The sequence below is a fragment of the Ananas comosus genome, linkage group 3, assembly GCF_001540865.1.
Source record: "Ananas comosus cultivar F153 linkage group 3, ASM154086v1, whole genome shotgun sequence".
In the NCBI taxonomy this organism is placed as follows: domain Eukaryota; kingdom Viridiplantae; phylum Streptophyta; class Magnoliopsida; order Poales; family Bromeliaceae; genus Ananas; species Ananas comosus.
Window position 1 is genome coordinate 15,716,511 of NC_033623.1, and position 16,157 is coordinate 15,732,667.

General features: G+C 37.7%; 4 protein-coding genes across 11 annotated transcripts; 1 reads left to right on the forward strand and 3 right to left on the reverse strand.

The window, feature by feature from the left end:
• Positions 1,322 to 3,295, forward strand: LOC109707440. Its single transcript, XM_020228689.1, has 5 exons — positions 1,322 to 1,517; positions 2,441 to 2,537; positions 2,606 to 2,660; positions 2,764 to 2,904; positions 3,017 to 3,295. The coding sequence occupies exons 1-5, from the start codon at positions 1,371 to 1,373 to the stop codon at positions 3,033 to 3,035; spliced, it is 459 nt and encodes a 152-aa protein (XP_020084278.1). The 5' UTR covers positions 1,322 to 1,370; the 3' UTR covers positions 3,036 to 3,295.
• On the reverse strand, positions 3,486 to 7,256 carry LOC109707438 (myb family transcription factor PHL4-like). 8 transcript variants are annotated; one of them, XM_020228681.1, is made up of 8 exons: positions 6,510 to 7,254; positions 5,526 to 6,120; positions 5,291 to 5,441; positions 5,100 to 5,176; positions 4,980 to 5,019; positions 4,277 to 4,331; positions 4,097 to 4,172; positions 3,486 to 3,920 (listed from the first exon to the last, which is right to left on the reverse strand). In XM_020228681.1, exons 2-8 carry the CDS (start codon positions 6,021 to 6,023, stop codon positions 3,720 to 3,722), a joined length of 1,098 nt encoding a protein of 365 aa, XP_020084270.1. In that variant the 5' UTR covers positions 6,024 to 6,120; positions 6,510 to 7,254; the 3' UTR covers positions 3,486 to 3,719. The 8 variants fall into 8 exon arrangements, with proteins under 8 accessions (XP_020084270.1, XP_020084269.1, XP_020084273.1 ...); XM_020228680.1 differs by having other exon boundaries at positions 6,385 to 7,254; XM_020228684.1 differs by having other exon boundaries at positions 5,526 to 5,656; positions 5,819 to 7,242.
• LOC109707439 (tobamovirus multiplication protein 2B) lies at positions 8,682 to 10,746 on the reverse strand. The gene is made up of 5 exons (XM_020228688.1): positions 10,438 to 10,746; positions 9,609 to 9,674; positions 9,441 to 9,505; positions 9,133 to 9,257; positions 8,682 to 9,037 (listed from the first exon to the last, which is right to left on the reverse strand). Exons 1-4 carry the CDS (start codon positions 10,714 to 10,716, stop codon positions 9,149 to 9,151), a joined length of 519 nt encoding a protein of 172 aa, XP_020084277.1. The 5' UTR covers positions 10,717 to 10,746; the 3' UTR covers positions 8,682 to 9,037; positions 9,133 to 9,148.
• LOC109708184 (protoheme IX farnesyltransferase, mitochondrial) lies at positions 11,967 to 15,684 on the reverse strand. The gene is made up of 7 exons (XM_020229819.1): positions 15,184 to 15,684; positions 14,506 to 14,635; positions 14,136 to 14,273; positions 13,896 to 14,029; positions 13,332 to 13,457; positions 13,139 to 13,242; positions 11,967 to 12,639 (listed from the first exon to the last, which is right to left on the reverse strand). Exons 1-7 carry the CDS (start codon positions 15,606 to 15,608, stop codon positions 12,254 to 12,256), a joined length of 1,443 nt encoding a protein of 480 aa, XP_020085408.1. The 5' UTR covers positions 15,609 to 15,684; the 3' UTR covers positions 11,967 to 12,253.

Consider the following 16,157-nt stretch of genomic DNA (forward strand, 5'->3'; position numbering starts at 1 on the left):
TGTCCTAGCTCAGAAAAGGGGGAAAAAATTATTTTGTCCAAAAATTCTGAATGTAGTAAGTCATCATCTAGTACAAAATTACTAGAGACTCGAGAACAGTCCGTGGGGATCCCGTGCGGATCCAGCGCGCCTTATAAACTAAATAACAGTTTTTTTAACCGGGGTGTCTGGTAGAGAAAATAAAATATTCAAGAGTTCTAACAAAGTGTAATTTTTTAGAACAGTGGTGCATGTGTACCTCCAGACTAGATGTGTCTTACGTCCATTCATCCAAAGGTTTTTAGGTTTTATTTGGATGTCGAGATAAGTTATCTAAGAATAGAATAAATTATTCAAAAATAATTTATTAGGTATGAAAATATTTTAGTATAATTATAACTAAGGAGTTTAATTTTTGCTATTTGAAAAGTTTTTCTAGTCATAATTTAGTATAATGACACATTTTATTTATAAAATAATTTATTTTATTCTGGAAACATAACTTGAAATTCGAATATAGTACTTCATTCAAATATTAAGTATGTGAGGAATCCAAGCGTAGCACTAGACCAATAGAGAAGAAGAAGAAGAAGAAGAAGAAAAAGTTGCAGCGATTATTGACTGGAGAGAGGCCCACAAGCTTTCAGATACTCACTAGAACCTGAGAAGGATATGAGCTGCTGTTTCCGAAAATTACATTATTTGTCTTATGCTAAAGGCCCCACCTGGTGGCCGAACCTCAGGTGAGAAAATTTTTTTGGGTTAATTATGTACACTTACTTATAAACATATCAAATAGTAGATATATATTCCTAAAAGCTTAATTTTTTATTTTTAGTTTTATAAAAATAATATCGTTTTTAAATATACATCTGCCAGTAGTATCCATTAGAAAAATATAGATAACAGTAAGTAAAATACTTAACCCTGATTAGTGAATAAATTAAATTAACTTTTTACCCCTATTATATTATTGGGTAAAATATTTTTGTGAGGATATTTCTGTATAATTCTAACAATTGAAACTTTTAGAGAAATATGTTTATAAGCAAAAAAAATATTATTTTACTTAACTGCTGTTAAAAAATAAACAGTACTCTAATTATCTAATAGTAACAAATCATAGAGACAAATATAAATATCACTAGATTTTTACAGTAAAAAAAATAATAAATTAAACTTTATAAAAATATATTTACTATTTAATATATTTAAAGGGAGGAATATGCAATTAACCTATACTGTTTGGACACGAGATAAAATTATTATCAAACACTAATCTTGTATGAAAGAATAGAATTAATTTGAGATAATATCATATCCATTTGGTAATGCTTTTAGCTTTTGCTGCTCGTATCTTTCCCCCTCAACCGCGTGCGCCCGACGTAACAATGATGGCCGCGGCGTTCGCGGCGGCGTTTCCGGCGCCGCGCGGTGAGCCCGCGGCCTCGGCGGGAGGCCCCGGCGCTCCCCCGACGAAGAACGGGTCTCCGCCGCGCTTCGGCGTCTCCAGACCCTCGTGGATCGTGCGCACCGAGGTTCGTAAAACCCCTCCTCAACACACCCCCCTCCCCCCGCCCCACAAATTCACGTGATTGTAGATTCACTTCGTCGCCATTGATGGTATCAGTAGATCTTCTGTGGCGGAATTAATCACTATCCCATAACGAAAAGAGATTAGACTCTCTTCCTTGGTTCACGCAATCACACAAACATTTGGTGGGCACTAGCTAGTCCGTCGATTCAGGCACGTGCATGCGTGCGCAAGAATGCAGGTATTGCTTGTGTTCGATGGAAATATATGCGTATCGATAGGATTGGAATTTCAACAGTTCCTTTATTATCTTGCGAGAGGGATCCTTTCAGTATGCTACCGCGTAGCTCATAGTGTCATGACTCATACTCGTTCTTGCGTAAGGGTTACAGTTAGTGTGTGCTATCACATGATGTGGAAATTCAGTAAGATGACATTATTTTTGAACAGGTGGATCATTATTTTTTTTTTTTTTGAAAAAAATATAGCATAATATCCGCTTTATTTATTGAAATGATGAATTAGACTAAAAAAGTGAGGCAACAAAGGCATCGGTTTGGATGTGCCGCCCAGCAAAAAAAAAAAAAAAAAAAAAAAAAAAAAAACACTAGCAATTACAGAAGCCATTATTGAAAATTAGCGATGACAGCAGCGCCGATTTGCAGATAGAGATTGTTCTCATAGATTCGTCAACTGTTTAATCTTGTGGACCGCTAACACGGAATTAAACAGAATCTTTCCAAAGATCGTACCGTTCCTGACCTTCCAAGTGATCCATCAGCAGGCAGACAGCTAGACCAGATAGCCTAGTGCACATTGACTGCTTTCCTTATACATTAAAGCACCAGAATCATTGGGACTTTTTCATCACTCTGTTGAGCCAAATGATTACATTTTTCTTGCTTTTTTACATTGGCATTGTTGCAGTCGAATGTTAGGAAAGAGAAAGAGAAGAAACCGGATCCTCCTTGTGTTGTCTGCAACGGCAGCAGGCGAATAAGCTGTCACCATTGCTGGGGCAGAGGTCTCTCTCTAATTTCTCCCTTATGTTCTAATACACACGTTTCTCATCGCAATGACCAATATCTCCAGGCAGGACAAATTCTGTTCATCTTGTTATGCTTCCGAAAGGCGAATGGCCGAAATGGTGAGGCCAAGGAGTTTCTGATTAGTTTTCTTCCACGGTGGATCCGCGTCTGAAATCTCCTGTTCGTGTTTTACACAATTAAGTACTTGAAAATGTTTGACAGGTGCAATGTTTGTGGCGGAAGCGGGCTCGAATACTGTAACCGGTGCCTCGGAACAGGCGAATTTAGAGATGTAATGGGCTTCCATTTTATGAAGGTTGACAGCAACCCAGAGCCAAAATTTGGAGGGAAGCAATCAAACAGGTAACACTGGTAGATTCTTAGTTTGGAAAGAGAACAATATAATGCTGAATGTTAAGATGCAATTGATTTTCTGATCTGTTTGAACATCGCATTATCTAACTCTTTATTGCAGATGCTTCATTGAATGGTAAATGGCAACTGAAGCAAGCAGATTCTATGATGCGAGTCTCTCTTAATGCGGAAAATCTTTGGAATTGCTTGTTGTCTATATGTTGATCTGTAGTTTCTTTTGGCCTTCTAGTTTATGAGATAAGCATTGTCGGTATTTGTTTTTTAATTGGGAGAACTAGATGTAACTGTATACTTGCTGAAGATAATCTGATACTTCTTTTGATGTGATGGAGATCATCTTTACCTTGAAATGTATCTGATTGGCTGCATTGTGATTCTCTATCTATCTCTAAAAATTCAAAAAAAAATAAAAAAGAGTTCTCAGATTGGGTGTAATTCAACTTTAAATATACAGAGTTTATACCATAATTTATTGCTATTTTCATTTTGTTCTTTGAATTTATTGGGTGTAGTTCAACTTTAGTGCATTCTTTAGCTGAGTCAAACTCGGTACGCATGTATCAGTTAACTCTATCTAGAACCTACCAACATACCCATTGCAATTCAAAAAGAGAAATACAGTTCAGCAAGGTAACAGCAGCATCTTTCTCGTTCATGTTTTGGGGCACAGACAAACTTACAACAAGGTAGATTGTAGATACTTGATAATTCCCCGGATTTTCCAACTATATTTTCTTACTTATCTCTACAGATGAGTTTGTTAGTCTTTACATCATTACATCTTACACAATCTAATCACTATTTCATGGTTCTTGATATTTCCCTTCAATTCCATAGTCATAGTTACTCAATTCCCTTTCTGGTGAAAATTCTGCAAAGAATTGATCAATTGCTCTCGCTGAATTTTGATTTTGAAAGGATGCACACCTCCTTTTTTGCTGATCAAACATCCTCTGCAGGTAATCTGCATTCTCTTCAATCCTCATCTGTAACTTTTTCTGGAACTGTTCCAGTATATAGCGAGAGATTTACATAAATATTAAGGTAACTGATATAATAAAGGAATATAAGATAAAATCACGGCAGTTTCTCAGAAAATAATGTTTAGATGCTACCTCTAATAAGTTTTGATATGTAGAAGATCAAATACTTGGAAGAATTAAATCTCTTTGTGTTTTACCTCCAAATGCTCATGTAAGCTTCTTTGGACATCCATTTGCATGCGTAATGTTTCTAAAATATGAAATTCTCCATATCTTTAAGATCAAAACCAATAAAGCCCATAAAGAAAGAATTAGGCATGAAAAATACAGGCAGAAATAAAAAACAGTTAGTAAACCTGAAAGAAGTTTTTTTTTACCCTCTTAGGCTTGACTCAGGTGATCCATCATTGCTAGTCCTCCTAGCTCTGTTCCCTGTTATTTCAAATGGTCTATCATTTATATATAGGTTATAAAAAAAGGCAAGGAAACTCCACTGTAAATCATTTGGAGCAATTATATGTTCTTTATTTGTTCTAAGAGAAGTTTTCAAAAGAATGATATTGCATCCTTGTTTAATATTGTTATCTTGCCCTCTTTTATTGAGGTTTTCCTCGATGTTTAACTTTGCATCAGACTTTCATGTAAGAAATTCTTTTTTCTAGGTCACTATAGGATGCATGATTTCTCTTGCTTTATATCGGTAACAAATTATTCTAAAATATTCTCTCAATAATAATAATAATACTAATACTAATAATAATAATAATTCTTTAACATAATCCTCCTCTTGAAAACATTTTAGTTAGAGAATCCCTTAACGTGCAATTAGCAGCTTTTTGGTTTGGAATTAACTGAAAGGTTACCAAAGATATGCTCTGTTCATTTATTAGAGAGAACAATGGAACATGTTTTTACGAAATTCAGTCATTCTTTCAGCTTTTTGATTTATTATGTGAGGGTGATTGTAAGTTAGATCACTGGGAGACAAGTATTTGACTGTTTATATTTATTATGGTAGGGTTGATTACAAGTTAAATCAAACAAAGACAGATCTCCCATGCTATAAAGTTAGTAATATACCTTCAAGAAGATCCGGAGTGCACTTGGCCATTCGATATTTCTGCCAACAAAAACTTAATCAGAAAATTTCACTTTTAAGGGAAAAGGGGGGGAAAAACAACAGGTTCTTCAAATAATCACCTGTAAGTGACTCTTTATGTGAAAAACTGTTAACCCTTCAGATTTCATAAGCCCTAAAATTCCTTTTGGCGTTGCTTCTGCACTTACAATACTTTCTAGGTAAGACTAAGTAGGGGCGAACGAGTTATGAGTTTCAGGAAAATAACCAAAAAAAAGGGATTAAAAACTGCTCATACTATCAGGTAACTTACTTATTGGCCCACCAAGACCATCAACAGCTTTGACAAATTCCTCATGCAGTTCTTGAGTCCATCTAATGCGTTGTTTGTTAGTTACTGCCCCTCTGAACTGTGTGCTGTTATTAGTATGAACTTTACCTGCTCCTGACCCATATATCCAGGCCTAAGATGGTATAAAAAAAAAAAACAAACCCATAAATAACATAAAATTTGACCACAACCTAGTAGAAAATATACCAGAGCTTACATCAAGATCAACTCGTCTTAGTTGTTGGATCGACAAATCTGAATTCTTCCCAATAACATCATATCCTTTCCTCTTGTTGTTTCGAGCTTGACTAGTAGTCACAAAGGAGTTACATGCAGAACCTTGTGAATCTATAGATGAACCATAGTTAAGATTGCTCATTTTGCTATAAATGGTTTGATCTTCAGGAGTTGGTTGGAATCCATGGTACAACTCAGAAAGAAAACTCTGGTTATGAGATTGATCTAGAATCAATTCACCATGTGACTGACGATTATCATTGCTCGCAATACCTGTTAATGGAAATTCCATATGCAAAGAATTGGGTGGTGGAATATATATGCAGTCGTTAACTTCTCCATTCAAAGGATATAAAGTTTCTATCTTTTCCCATGACATTGGAAGAAAGGTTGATGATGGATTACAGTTTCCTTCTCCAAAGAAATGATGTAGTAGAGATTTCTGAATGGCCAACGTGAAGGATTTAAACAAGTGCATCTTTGACAGGCTTCTGATTCCTTCTTCCAACGATGATGACGCTTCGTGATACTTTCCGTGTTCATATTCTCAAATCCAAGCATAAGGACTCTCCATTCTTTAAAGAGTAAAAATATTGTACTAACTCAAATTAAAAAGATACATGAAATGTGCTTTATTCTCAATAGGGGATCAAGTTCTGAATCATCAGGTAAACTTCACTATCAGAAGACATCGACAAAACGCAGTAGTCAATCGTACAATAATTATGAAATTTATTCCTCTTGATGAGAATCAGCAAATATTTAACTGAAGAATTTCAGAACTATCTCAGGATTGCCGTGTGTAAAGTACTTGATAATAAAAGCTGATTCTTGATAACCTCGCGATGCTACATGATATATATTGCAACTGTCTACTACTGAGCTTCATGTAATTCAGTTAATGAGTGCTCCTGTTAAAGAGAATAGAATCAAATAAGTTTCACAGTAGAAGCATTTGATTTACTTGTGATTCAAGTGTGCATGTGTGAAAGGAACCCGGTAGAAGGAGTATTGATTCTGTAACTGCAGAGGAAAAGACAGATGTAATAAGAACAGTCCGACAAGCAAGAGAAAAATCAGGCAGAATAAATAACCCTCATCATATTCAAATAAGAAAGAAAAAATATATATGGGGTTCAGGATGCTCATTGGGCCACTTGGCAACAGGTATTCCACCAGAAGCAGCCTACCAGAATGAACAACTAGAAGCAGAATAGTTGAGCAGATATAGCTTTTATTCATATTCTTCATTCCTCCAAGCTTTCAGAGAAAGCAGGTGAGATAGCTGAATAGATTCACAGTTGATGGTGTGATTGTGGGCATAAATCATGAGTTTTAACTGAGTTGACTCGCATTGAAAGATGAAACTCTGAGCCGTCTTAGTTGTTCCGCGTGAACAGGCCTATATATATGCTGGACAGTTCTGATTCTTCACATTGAAACAGGTAAATACAACAAAAGAATGAGATAGTGAGCAAGATGTACTTTCTATTCTTTACTTCAGGTTTCTTCACCTTCTTCTTTCTTTTTCTTCATTTTCTTACTATCTTTTAGATTATTCTTCCTTCAATTTCATAAAGTTCTGCCAACAGTACAAAAAATCTGTACAGTTTTAAAACTTCTACCAGTCCACAAGAAAATCAGTTCAATGAAGTCTACATTGCTTAAAGCATGTAGTAAGACCAATTATAGTGAGCTACAAGAAAAATATCAATACCTATAAGAAAAAGAAGAGAAAAATAAAAAATGGGTTGCACCTGGTAGGTATATTTATTTTTAATGTGTAGTGCTAGCAATATCATCTTTGAACAGTCAAAAAAAGAAAAAGCAAAATCATCTTTAAGTGAGAAGTACTTGTAGTATCAATATACTTTGACTTGGTTCCTAATCAAATTATTTGAACTAATCAACTAAAGCATCTACGGTGAGATAAAGAAACTCTGTTTTGTAACTCATACCAAACTCCTACAACATAAAATAGTGCAAGAATTGTACAGATTCCATATTCAATTCAGTTGAATAAAATAAAGGTGAGCCAGCGGAATACAATGACTATAAAGTTCAATTTTAATGAAATTGAATTTTTTTGAACAGGGGAACATTACATATTTAACATATTGATCATTGTATCTGAAAAGCTTAAATAACTTGGTGGTGACCAATAGGCAAAGTGGAGGGAACTGCAATTGCAATATCTAGAAATTACATTTTTACTGTATAGTTTGACTATTCTTGAAATTGAATTTTGTGGTTCATATGAAGAATCTCATTGAAAGAAAGGATACAAATTTGTAAGGTTTGGTCAAAAATGTTTTCTTTTCTTGATTCTGCAGAGTGTATGAAGGCCTCACACAAGCCACAAGGTCATTAACAATCAGCAACCATGAGAATGATGGAATCCAAACTCAGACAAACATCTACCTTGAGTAGTGGCAAGAAAGAAAAAATGCTTCTCAGGACAAGGATACTCGTCTGTAGCTGCTCCTTGTCAAAAGGGTCCCAACAAATTGACCAAACATGGTGATTTTCATATTTGGACCTTAAAAAGTAGAAAGATAATATGTATCCTTATAGAGATTTGTGTATCCCTAAACCTGAGAAATCTTGAGTTCTGTAGATATGATAGCAAAAACAGAGGTCGCGATATGATATGATGTAGATTAGCAAGCAAAACATCTTAGCAATCAGTGACACTTGAAAACTAGTTCTAACTGCGACATGACAAAACCTAAATGTGTAGCTCGATGAGTTGATGGCCCGAAGGCATGTAATCTCATACTGTTTTTATTTAGGAAATAAATAAGCAAGCATAACCGAATAAGGCCTAAATCAATTGTATAAATCTTCTCGAAGACAAATTTCAATTGGTGTTGGACCAAATCAACAAGCTTAGGCAGTGTCCAGGCATTTATATGTTTATATACTGAATAGTTACAGACACATTGTATATATGCATGTAATCGCATATTATGTTATGTAAAAATTGTAGATTCATTAATTCAAGCCTAGTAGAAAAGTAGAATTAAGCTTGGTCAAGCCATCTCTGCGGGCTCGAATCAAAATCAATTCAAGCCTGTTTCAATATTTAAAGTGGGCTAAATAAAATCAAAGTCAAGATTAATCAACAATAGAAACAAAAACAAAAAACATGAAGATGTTTTTGCAAAATTATCCCGAATACTTCAGCATGGGTCTGAAGAGGAAAGGAGTAGGAAATAAATAACACACTTTTATCAGGAAATACATGGGTGCGAAGAGGAAAAGCGCAGGAAATAAATAATATACTCTTATCAGGTAATACAACTTTTCCTATAATGTATCAGTATATCCCCACAATATATATAAACATTCAACGTCACCGTAAAATTGGCGGTGAAAACTTATAAACACCCCTCCAATATTAGTATCAAAAACAAGTTGCAATCTTGAACAGAGAGGGTTGTACCAAAAGCACTGCTTTCTTCAATAAGAGCAATATATACAATTACTTACCTAAAGACACAGAAAAAGAGGGAAATTAGGGTCAGATTTAGGTTGGTCCCAATTAACAATTGCAAGCCACAAGACAAAAGAAACAAGAAGCATACTTAGTTCATCCTTTGGCTAATACTCCTTTTGATCCTCTTGCCGCCGATTAGCTGGAAAAAGAGACCTAAGCTGCGAACTTTCCATGTTTGATAAAATCTGGGTTACCGTCTTCAGATGCGAAGCACTGAGTTGTCCAAAAGGGGAAATAAAAAAGAGTTACCAGATCAAAGTGCTAAATAAAACATCTTCATATTAGCTGTAATGGCCATAATAATTAAAGCATATAGTCCACTTTGCGAGCTTAATTATATCTGATTCTATAGCAATGGTTTGTTACATAAAAGAAAATCGAGATGAGAAAGCCCACCTTTGTAAACTGCTTTCTGTATAGGCATCCAAGGAGGAAATGATCCGAGGTAGATGCTCTAACACCTAACAGCCGAAGTACCATAATGACATAATGACGAGAAATTTAGGGCTTAAAGTAGAATTCTAGCAAAATATATATTATAGGCATAGTTGAACAGTAACATACTTGCCCAGTATTCTTGGTGACAGATGCTTTGGCCAAGAGATTCTTAGGCAGTTTTATCAAGTGAGCCTGTGAGTAAAACAAAGAAAAGATTTTTAGACATCTAACGGCATCAACACAGAATTCACAAAATGATTGCTTTATTGGCGCAAATAATAATTCTTCCACGCGAGTCACACTTAACCGACGAATCTGAATTTTCTTTGACAGATTAATACAATTTAATTATCGTTTTCAATCGACGGCATGCCGAAGAACACTAAAGAGATAAGGTACATCTCAATAATAGTGCATGTATGTATCTTCTCCGAGTGCTGTACAAGTATATCTGGATGAACTTAGTAATTGATCGAGAAAAAAAATATAAGCGAAACATTTCGTAATATAATCTGTGATGATGGAGGATGAATACATTGTTTTGGCATAACAACTATAATCGACCTTCTACGTGATCCCAAAAAATTGCCAAAAACTGAAATGCCAAGAATTTAGCATAGATGTGTTCAATGTTCATCTCTTTTTTGGACGGTTCGATTCCCCAAATATGAACTTGATATAAAAGTACTTTCTCTGAGGCATTTTCTCAGTCATCTGGAGGGCAACTCAAAGCCCTCTCATTCCTTAGTTACAGTTCTATTATACTCAAATCCTACAGATTCCAGAAGATAAAACAGAATATATGAATGAGATATGATCAATCGAATGAACAAAAATCGAACACGTGATCCCCAGCTATGTTAATTCGAAATGGCCATGAGGTTTAAAACGTGCAATAAGAAATGCAGTGACAAATAAATGGGAATGGGAGGAAGTAGGGCGACAATGCCTAAACCTGTGCAGGGGAGGATTCTTGCATGAGATGTAGAAGATTGGAGGTGGATTGTATCGCCTGCATCATCTGATCCGCCACCGCCGCTTTCGCACTCCCTTCCCGAAAACCCCCACCACCGCCACCGCCGACTCCGCCTCCGCCTCCGCTCGTCGCCATCTCTCTCTCCGCTCTTTCTCTCAACTGCGACGGGCGACTTGATTTCCTGGGCCGAGCATAAATCGTGACGGTGAAGCCCAGGATGTTTACTTTTGTCCGTAGATTACGCCCGAAGTAGCCCATACAGTTTGGACTGGGCTTGGATCTCAAATCGTATAAGAAAAGCAATGCTACCCGTTCATTTTATACAAACCTTTCACTCATCACTCATCTGTGAGCCACACTAATTTTCTTATTTTCTCAAAAAAAAAAAAAATTTACTTTTTTTGGCTCAAATTGAAAGAATTTATCAATCCTAAGATTTAAACTTTGGTGATGAAGGGTCTATGGATAATTTCTTCTTTTATGAAAACATAATGCTGCTTTGAACTCTTATTTGCCAAGCGTTTCTAATAGCTTTAATTATGAGTTTTAGATATTCAGACAAATAACTCGTGATCAGTTATATTACCCGTATCAAATTATCACTTGTTAGGATCAAAATGATAGATCCAACTCCACAAATTCGTAGCTCTATACCGTCAAGAGGCCCTTCTTAAGCTAGCAAAATATTGACTATGAACACATCAAAAAGCTTAGCATGGCCCCATCTGTTACATGGCAGCATGTTTCGCGCAATCCGACACGATGCTGTTGGCGATACCGTGGCGGTTGTGGAGGCGAGGCAGATCAACCGGCACTACGCCCGGCCACGGATACCTATCAATCTCGGTAGTGGATGTCGGTCTCCCCTACGACGGACAGCGGGGTGTGTGTACTCCCATCTTCGAGTTTTTCTTCGAGACGAGAAAGATACTTAGCCCGGAGTGCTGTAAAGGTGTGAGGACGATGGGGGAGGAGTGCGTCAAAAAGGTGTTCACTCGCATACCCTTCGGCAGCGGCTTCGATCGAAAGATTACCACGCATTGCGCATTGCTCAGTCCAGTCGAAGCTCCACATTGAAATCCCTTGCTGGCTATTGCAATTGTTATAAGAGTACATAGTTTTCTAATGACATTAATAAGTTTTCAGAGATTCGGAAAGAACTAGCCTGTTACATTAATCCTTAATCCACCGATTACTCGGAACCCATCCGTAAATAGCATCAGCAGCTCTGCAGCCACCCTCGTCGCATTAAGCATGAAGCAGCGACAATCATGGTTTCTCCTGCTCTCCATCCCTATAGCCCTCACCTCACCTGTCAAAAGCCATCACGACACACCTTGAGCCAAGATTGTGGCTGCAACCGCTGCTGCTCGGTTTCAAAACACAGAAAGTGTTGTTACATCGCCAATGAAATTACTGGGAATCGATTAGAAAATCCCTGAGTCATGTTGCGATGCATCAAATAAAATGACAAGAAAGACGTTCACATATCGAATATGACATACACATTAGTAATAGCTCAAGCACAAAAATCAGGTTTAAACAAATCATCAAAATGTAAGTGGACCACAGGTTGGGGTTACAAGCAAACGCCCCTAATAGAGTTCTCATCCATGTTCATTTCGCGCAATATGTAATACTTGGAGCGAGCAAGAAACTCTTTCTGTTTACAAGAAGGCATGGATCTCACCTCATTAAAATTATTAAACCGGCCTCTACAACAAGCCGTTCTTCTTTATCTTGAAAAGAAGAACCTTTAAAGTGCAAAAAGGAATTTACATAGCAATCGAGCAACTCACAAATCATGGGGAATATATAAGGGAGCGGGCAAGAAAGGAAAAGGGGCAACTGATGCATAGGCAACAGGTGGTCGAGATTGAGCACGAGATATCCGATTTCTGGAATTACTGCTTCTGGCGTGCTCATCTTCATGGAGTAATTCACCTTCATTGAGAACCTCATCTATTCTAGCTTGTTCAGTGATTGTGTCTTCGTGTTGTAAGTTGGGTAGGCGATGCAGTAGCAGTCCGGACATAAAAACGGGAAGATACAAGAGGCTAGCATGGAACATCCTCCTAGCATTCTTGGCGGTTCTCTCGCGGACAAATAAGAGAGCTGCAATGCTTATACATAATGTGAGGAGTGATGATTCAAGGGCGAACCACTCGGAAGTGAGACCCCCTGCATGGATGGATGATGTTTTGAATCAGCTGGCTATCTTCATAATAGAAATGAAAAGAGAAGTATTTACTCAAATTCATAGAAACTGAAAAGAGATATAGCCACAAATATCGTCAAACATGGTTCTGATTTTTCACAGCCTTTGCTATTCCACGGTGCATTCTGAAGACCCTTACATGAAAGGGAAAGAGTGGACTATATGCAAAATAATTTGATTCCAGAAATGAAAGTGAATCATAATCAAAACCAATAATCATGCAACGTCAAATCAGAACACAAAAACCAACAGTTCACTGCTAAAGGAAAACATCTATGTAACCATAATTCAAAGAGATGCTACTCCAGCAAAGCTTCAGGAATGCCTTAAACAAGTGCTATCATGGCAAAATGTACAACAGGTCTGATAAAATAGAAACAGTAACTATGTAAGCTTCAGCCACAACCTATCTGCAAAGGGTTCAAAGGAAAAAGAAGAGCTATACAAGGTGTTATGACTTACAATCATATGCCAGAAACCCCAGTGGAAGCAGGTAGAGGCAATTACGGAAGGATACCAATGCCGTTCTCTTACCAGAAGCATCGGCAAAAGAGAACATCCGAAACCTAAATAAAGTAAACAAAGTTTATTACAACAGGGCAATGTCATGCGGTGCAACTTTTCTATTTTTTGAGCAGCAAAGAAAGTAAAATACCCTCCAGCAACATAATCGTTACGACAAAGGTAGGCAAGGGCCATAAAATGGGGTATCTGCCAATAATATAAAGCAGCAGGGAGAATCATTGCATTGGCTGACACCTCAGCTGAAGCTGCCGCCCATCTAGAGGATAACCATAAAAAAGGAAAGTATAAGGGTCTGCATACATTTTTCCAAGCAAAGCAAGTGTTCACATGATGCTTGAATGCGGAATTTAGAAGTATCTTGTCAAAAATATAATCAAGATATAGCAAATCACAAGAACAATGTAGTCCTTAAATTACATCACTGCCAGATATACCAATATTTAGAAATAGAATACAGAAGCATTTACCTTTAATGCATGTGATAAATGTCGTCTTTTTACGAGCCCAGTTATATTAAAATGCTATTAGCAGTTAAAATAAAATGGTACCACTAAACCCTGCAATAAAAATCTACCAGCATACTCTCCATGCTATTGCCACAATATTTCACAATAATATTTCACAGTGAAAGAGGATTGCAGGCACAATGTAACTGAAATAAAAGGTGCAATAGCTAAAATGAGGAGAAAGCTACCCAAGAAGTGGAGGAATGGCACCAACAATAGCTCCAACCCATGTATTTACAGGGTGTATCTGCTTTAGTGGAGTATACACGAATGCATAGAGGACAAGATTACAAGCAGCAAGACCTGCTGCTAGAGTATTAGCCTGCAGCATCCTTGTCAAATAAATTTTGCAACTATTAAGTTCCGAATAAATAAATGGATGTGAATACGGAAGCATAAGTTATCTAGCAAAAGAGAAGCTTTTAGACCTTCCAAGCCAATAAAGTTGTCCCTGCAATTCCAATACTAGAAGCCCATAAGGCTGCATGAGGCACAGAAATGCGCCCCGAAGGTAGCGGCCTCAGCCTCGTTCTTTTCATTTTAAAGTCATTCTCTACCTCAAACACCTTACATGTAAGACAAGTAACGAACAAAGAGTTAGGAAATGGATAAAATTAATGAAAATAAAAGGCAAAAAGAAATGCTTAAAGCAGAAGAGTTTTGGAAACTCTAGCAAGGTGCAGACACGATAATTGAGCTTCAAGAGATCATAAGAAATAAAACAATACATGATAGATCAGATATAACATAGCTATAGTAGGTCATCAAGGAGAGCAACTCATCACTCTCTTATCATACCTGGTTTAGAGTATTTGCAGATGCCGCAACCATCATTGTGCCAGCACATGTACAGCAGAGTCCAGCAACATCTACTATGTTGCCACTCCCAAGAACATAGCCTGCTCCAGAAGTTGCAACAACGAGCATGCTGGATAGAATACAAAAATTCAGATCTAACCAGCTATAGTTCAATAAAACAAATAAAACTTATTCATTGCTAAATGAAAAAGGTTTGCAGAAGATGGTGCTCCGCATAGAGCAGGCAGCTCGATTCTTGTAACCTTGTTGGCAAAAGTAAACAAGCATGATCGATCATACTGGCGGTAAGCTTGCAAGAAAAAAAGGATAGCGTTTCTTAGGCTCTGGACAATAAATCATGCTTTTGTTATACATAAACAACCAAACTAGATAAAGAAAAGAAAACAAGTATCAGCATCTCAGATGTGCACGAAGCGGCCATTAGACTGAGGGAGAGTAACAGCACCAAGCCTTAAGGTGATTTCAATAATGAATCAAACAAAATTGATGCAAATAGACCGCTTAACACCTTTCTATATCAAACAGTTCTAAGTTTCTAACATTCTTCTTTGCTTCGAAGTAGGAGACGTATAATTGACCAAGAAATAAGATATACGCAGAGGAGCAAAAGGAGGACGATATGTGAAAATGCTATTACGAAGATTTAGAGTATCAAACCTGAGTCGCGCTTTAGAGAGCTCCCAGTAGCAGCGTCCGTAGTGTCGAAGGGCGTCGGAGGCGTCCTTGACCTTCTGAGAGATCGAAGATGGCGCCGATTCAAGAGATCCGAGCACCGCCGCCGCCTCGGCCGTAGATGCGGCGGCGAAACCGGCGGCGGGGGCTTCTCCGCCGCCCACGGCCGGCCGATCGAGCTCGATGCTCCGGTGATAGGACGCGCATCGGAGACACGAAGCGGGGAGAAGAGCTGGGTTTTGGCCGAGTAAGGAGTCGCCGAGGTAGGAAAAGGGGAAAGGGGTCGAAGGAGGAGGAGGAAGGAGGGGAGAGGAGGAAGAGAGGTTAGGGTTAGGGTTAGGGTTCGGGTTCGGTAGGCGCGAGTAGAGGAGGAAGGGAGAGAGTCGCCTCGCGGCCGTGACTCTCAACATGGCGGCGATCTGAGGAGGATCGTCGGCGCAGCGAGGAAGGAAGCAACTAGACGGCCGTTTGGGATTTTTTTTTTAATCTTTTTTTATATATATATTTTTATTTTTTTAATTTTCCTCTAATGGACGAAATTATCAGAGCTGCAACTGAGCTGGGATCGGACCGGATTGGCTCGAGCGAACCCGGTTTTGAGTCAATATTGGCCTAAAAGTATGAAGCCCAAAAGTGTTCGAATGACGGGCTTTCTTTCGAGAGCATGGCTCAATGCTTGACAGGGCCTTGTCCAAGTTATTCGAACTAGACTTGGACTTGAAAAACCTTTTTTTTGTTTTGAATTGAAATAGGCCTCGTATAATCAAAATTAATCACGCACAAAACTGGGCCCAGTCCAATGCAAAGATCTAGTCACTACATTATATTATATATATATATATAACAATAAAAAAATAATAAACAGTTTAGAGGAGAAGAAACTAGCACCGTGATATTTGTCGCATTACAAATGGTACCCACAAATCCTACCCGGAATTGTAATAAGGCTAACAATTGCC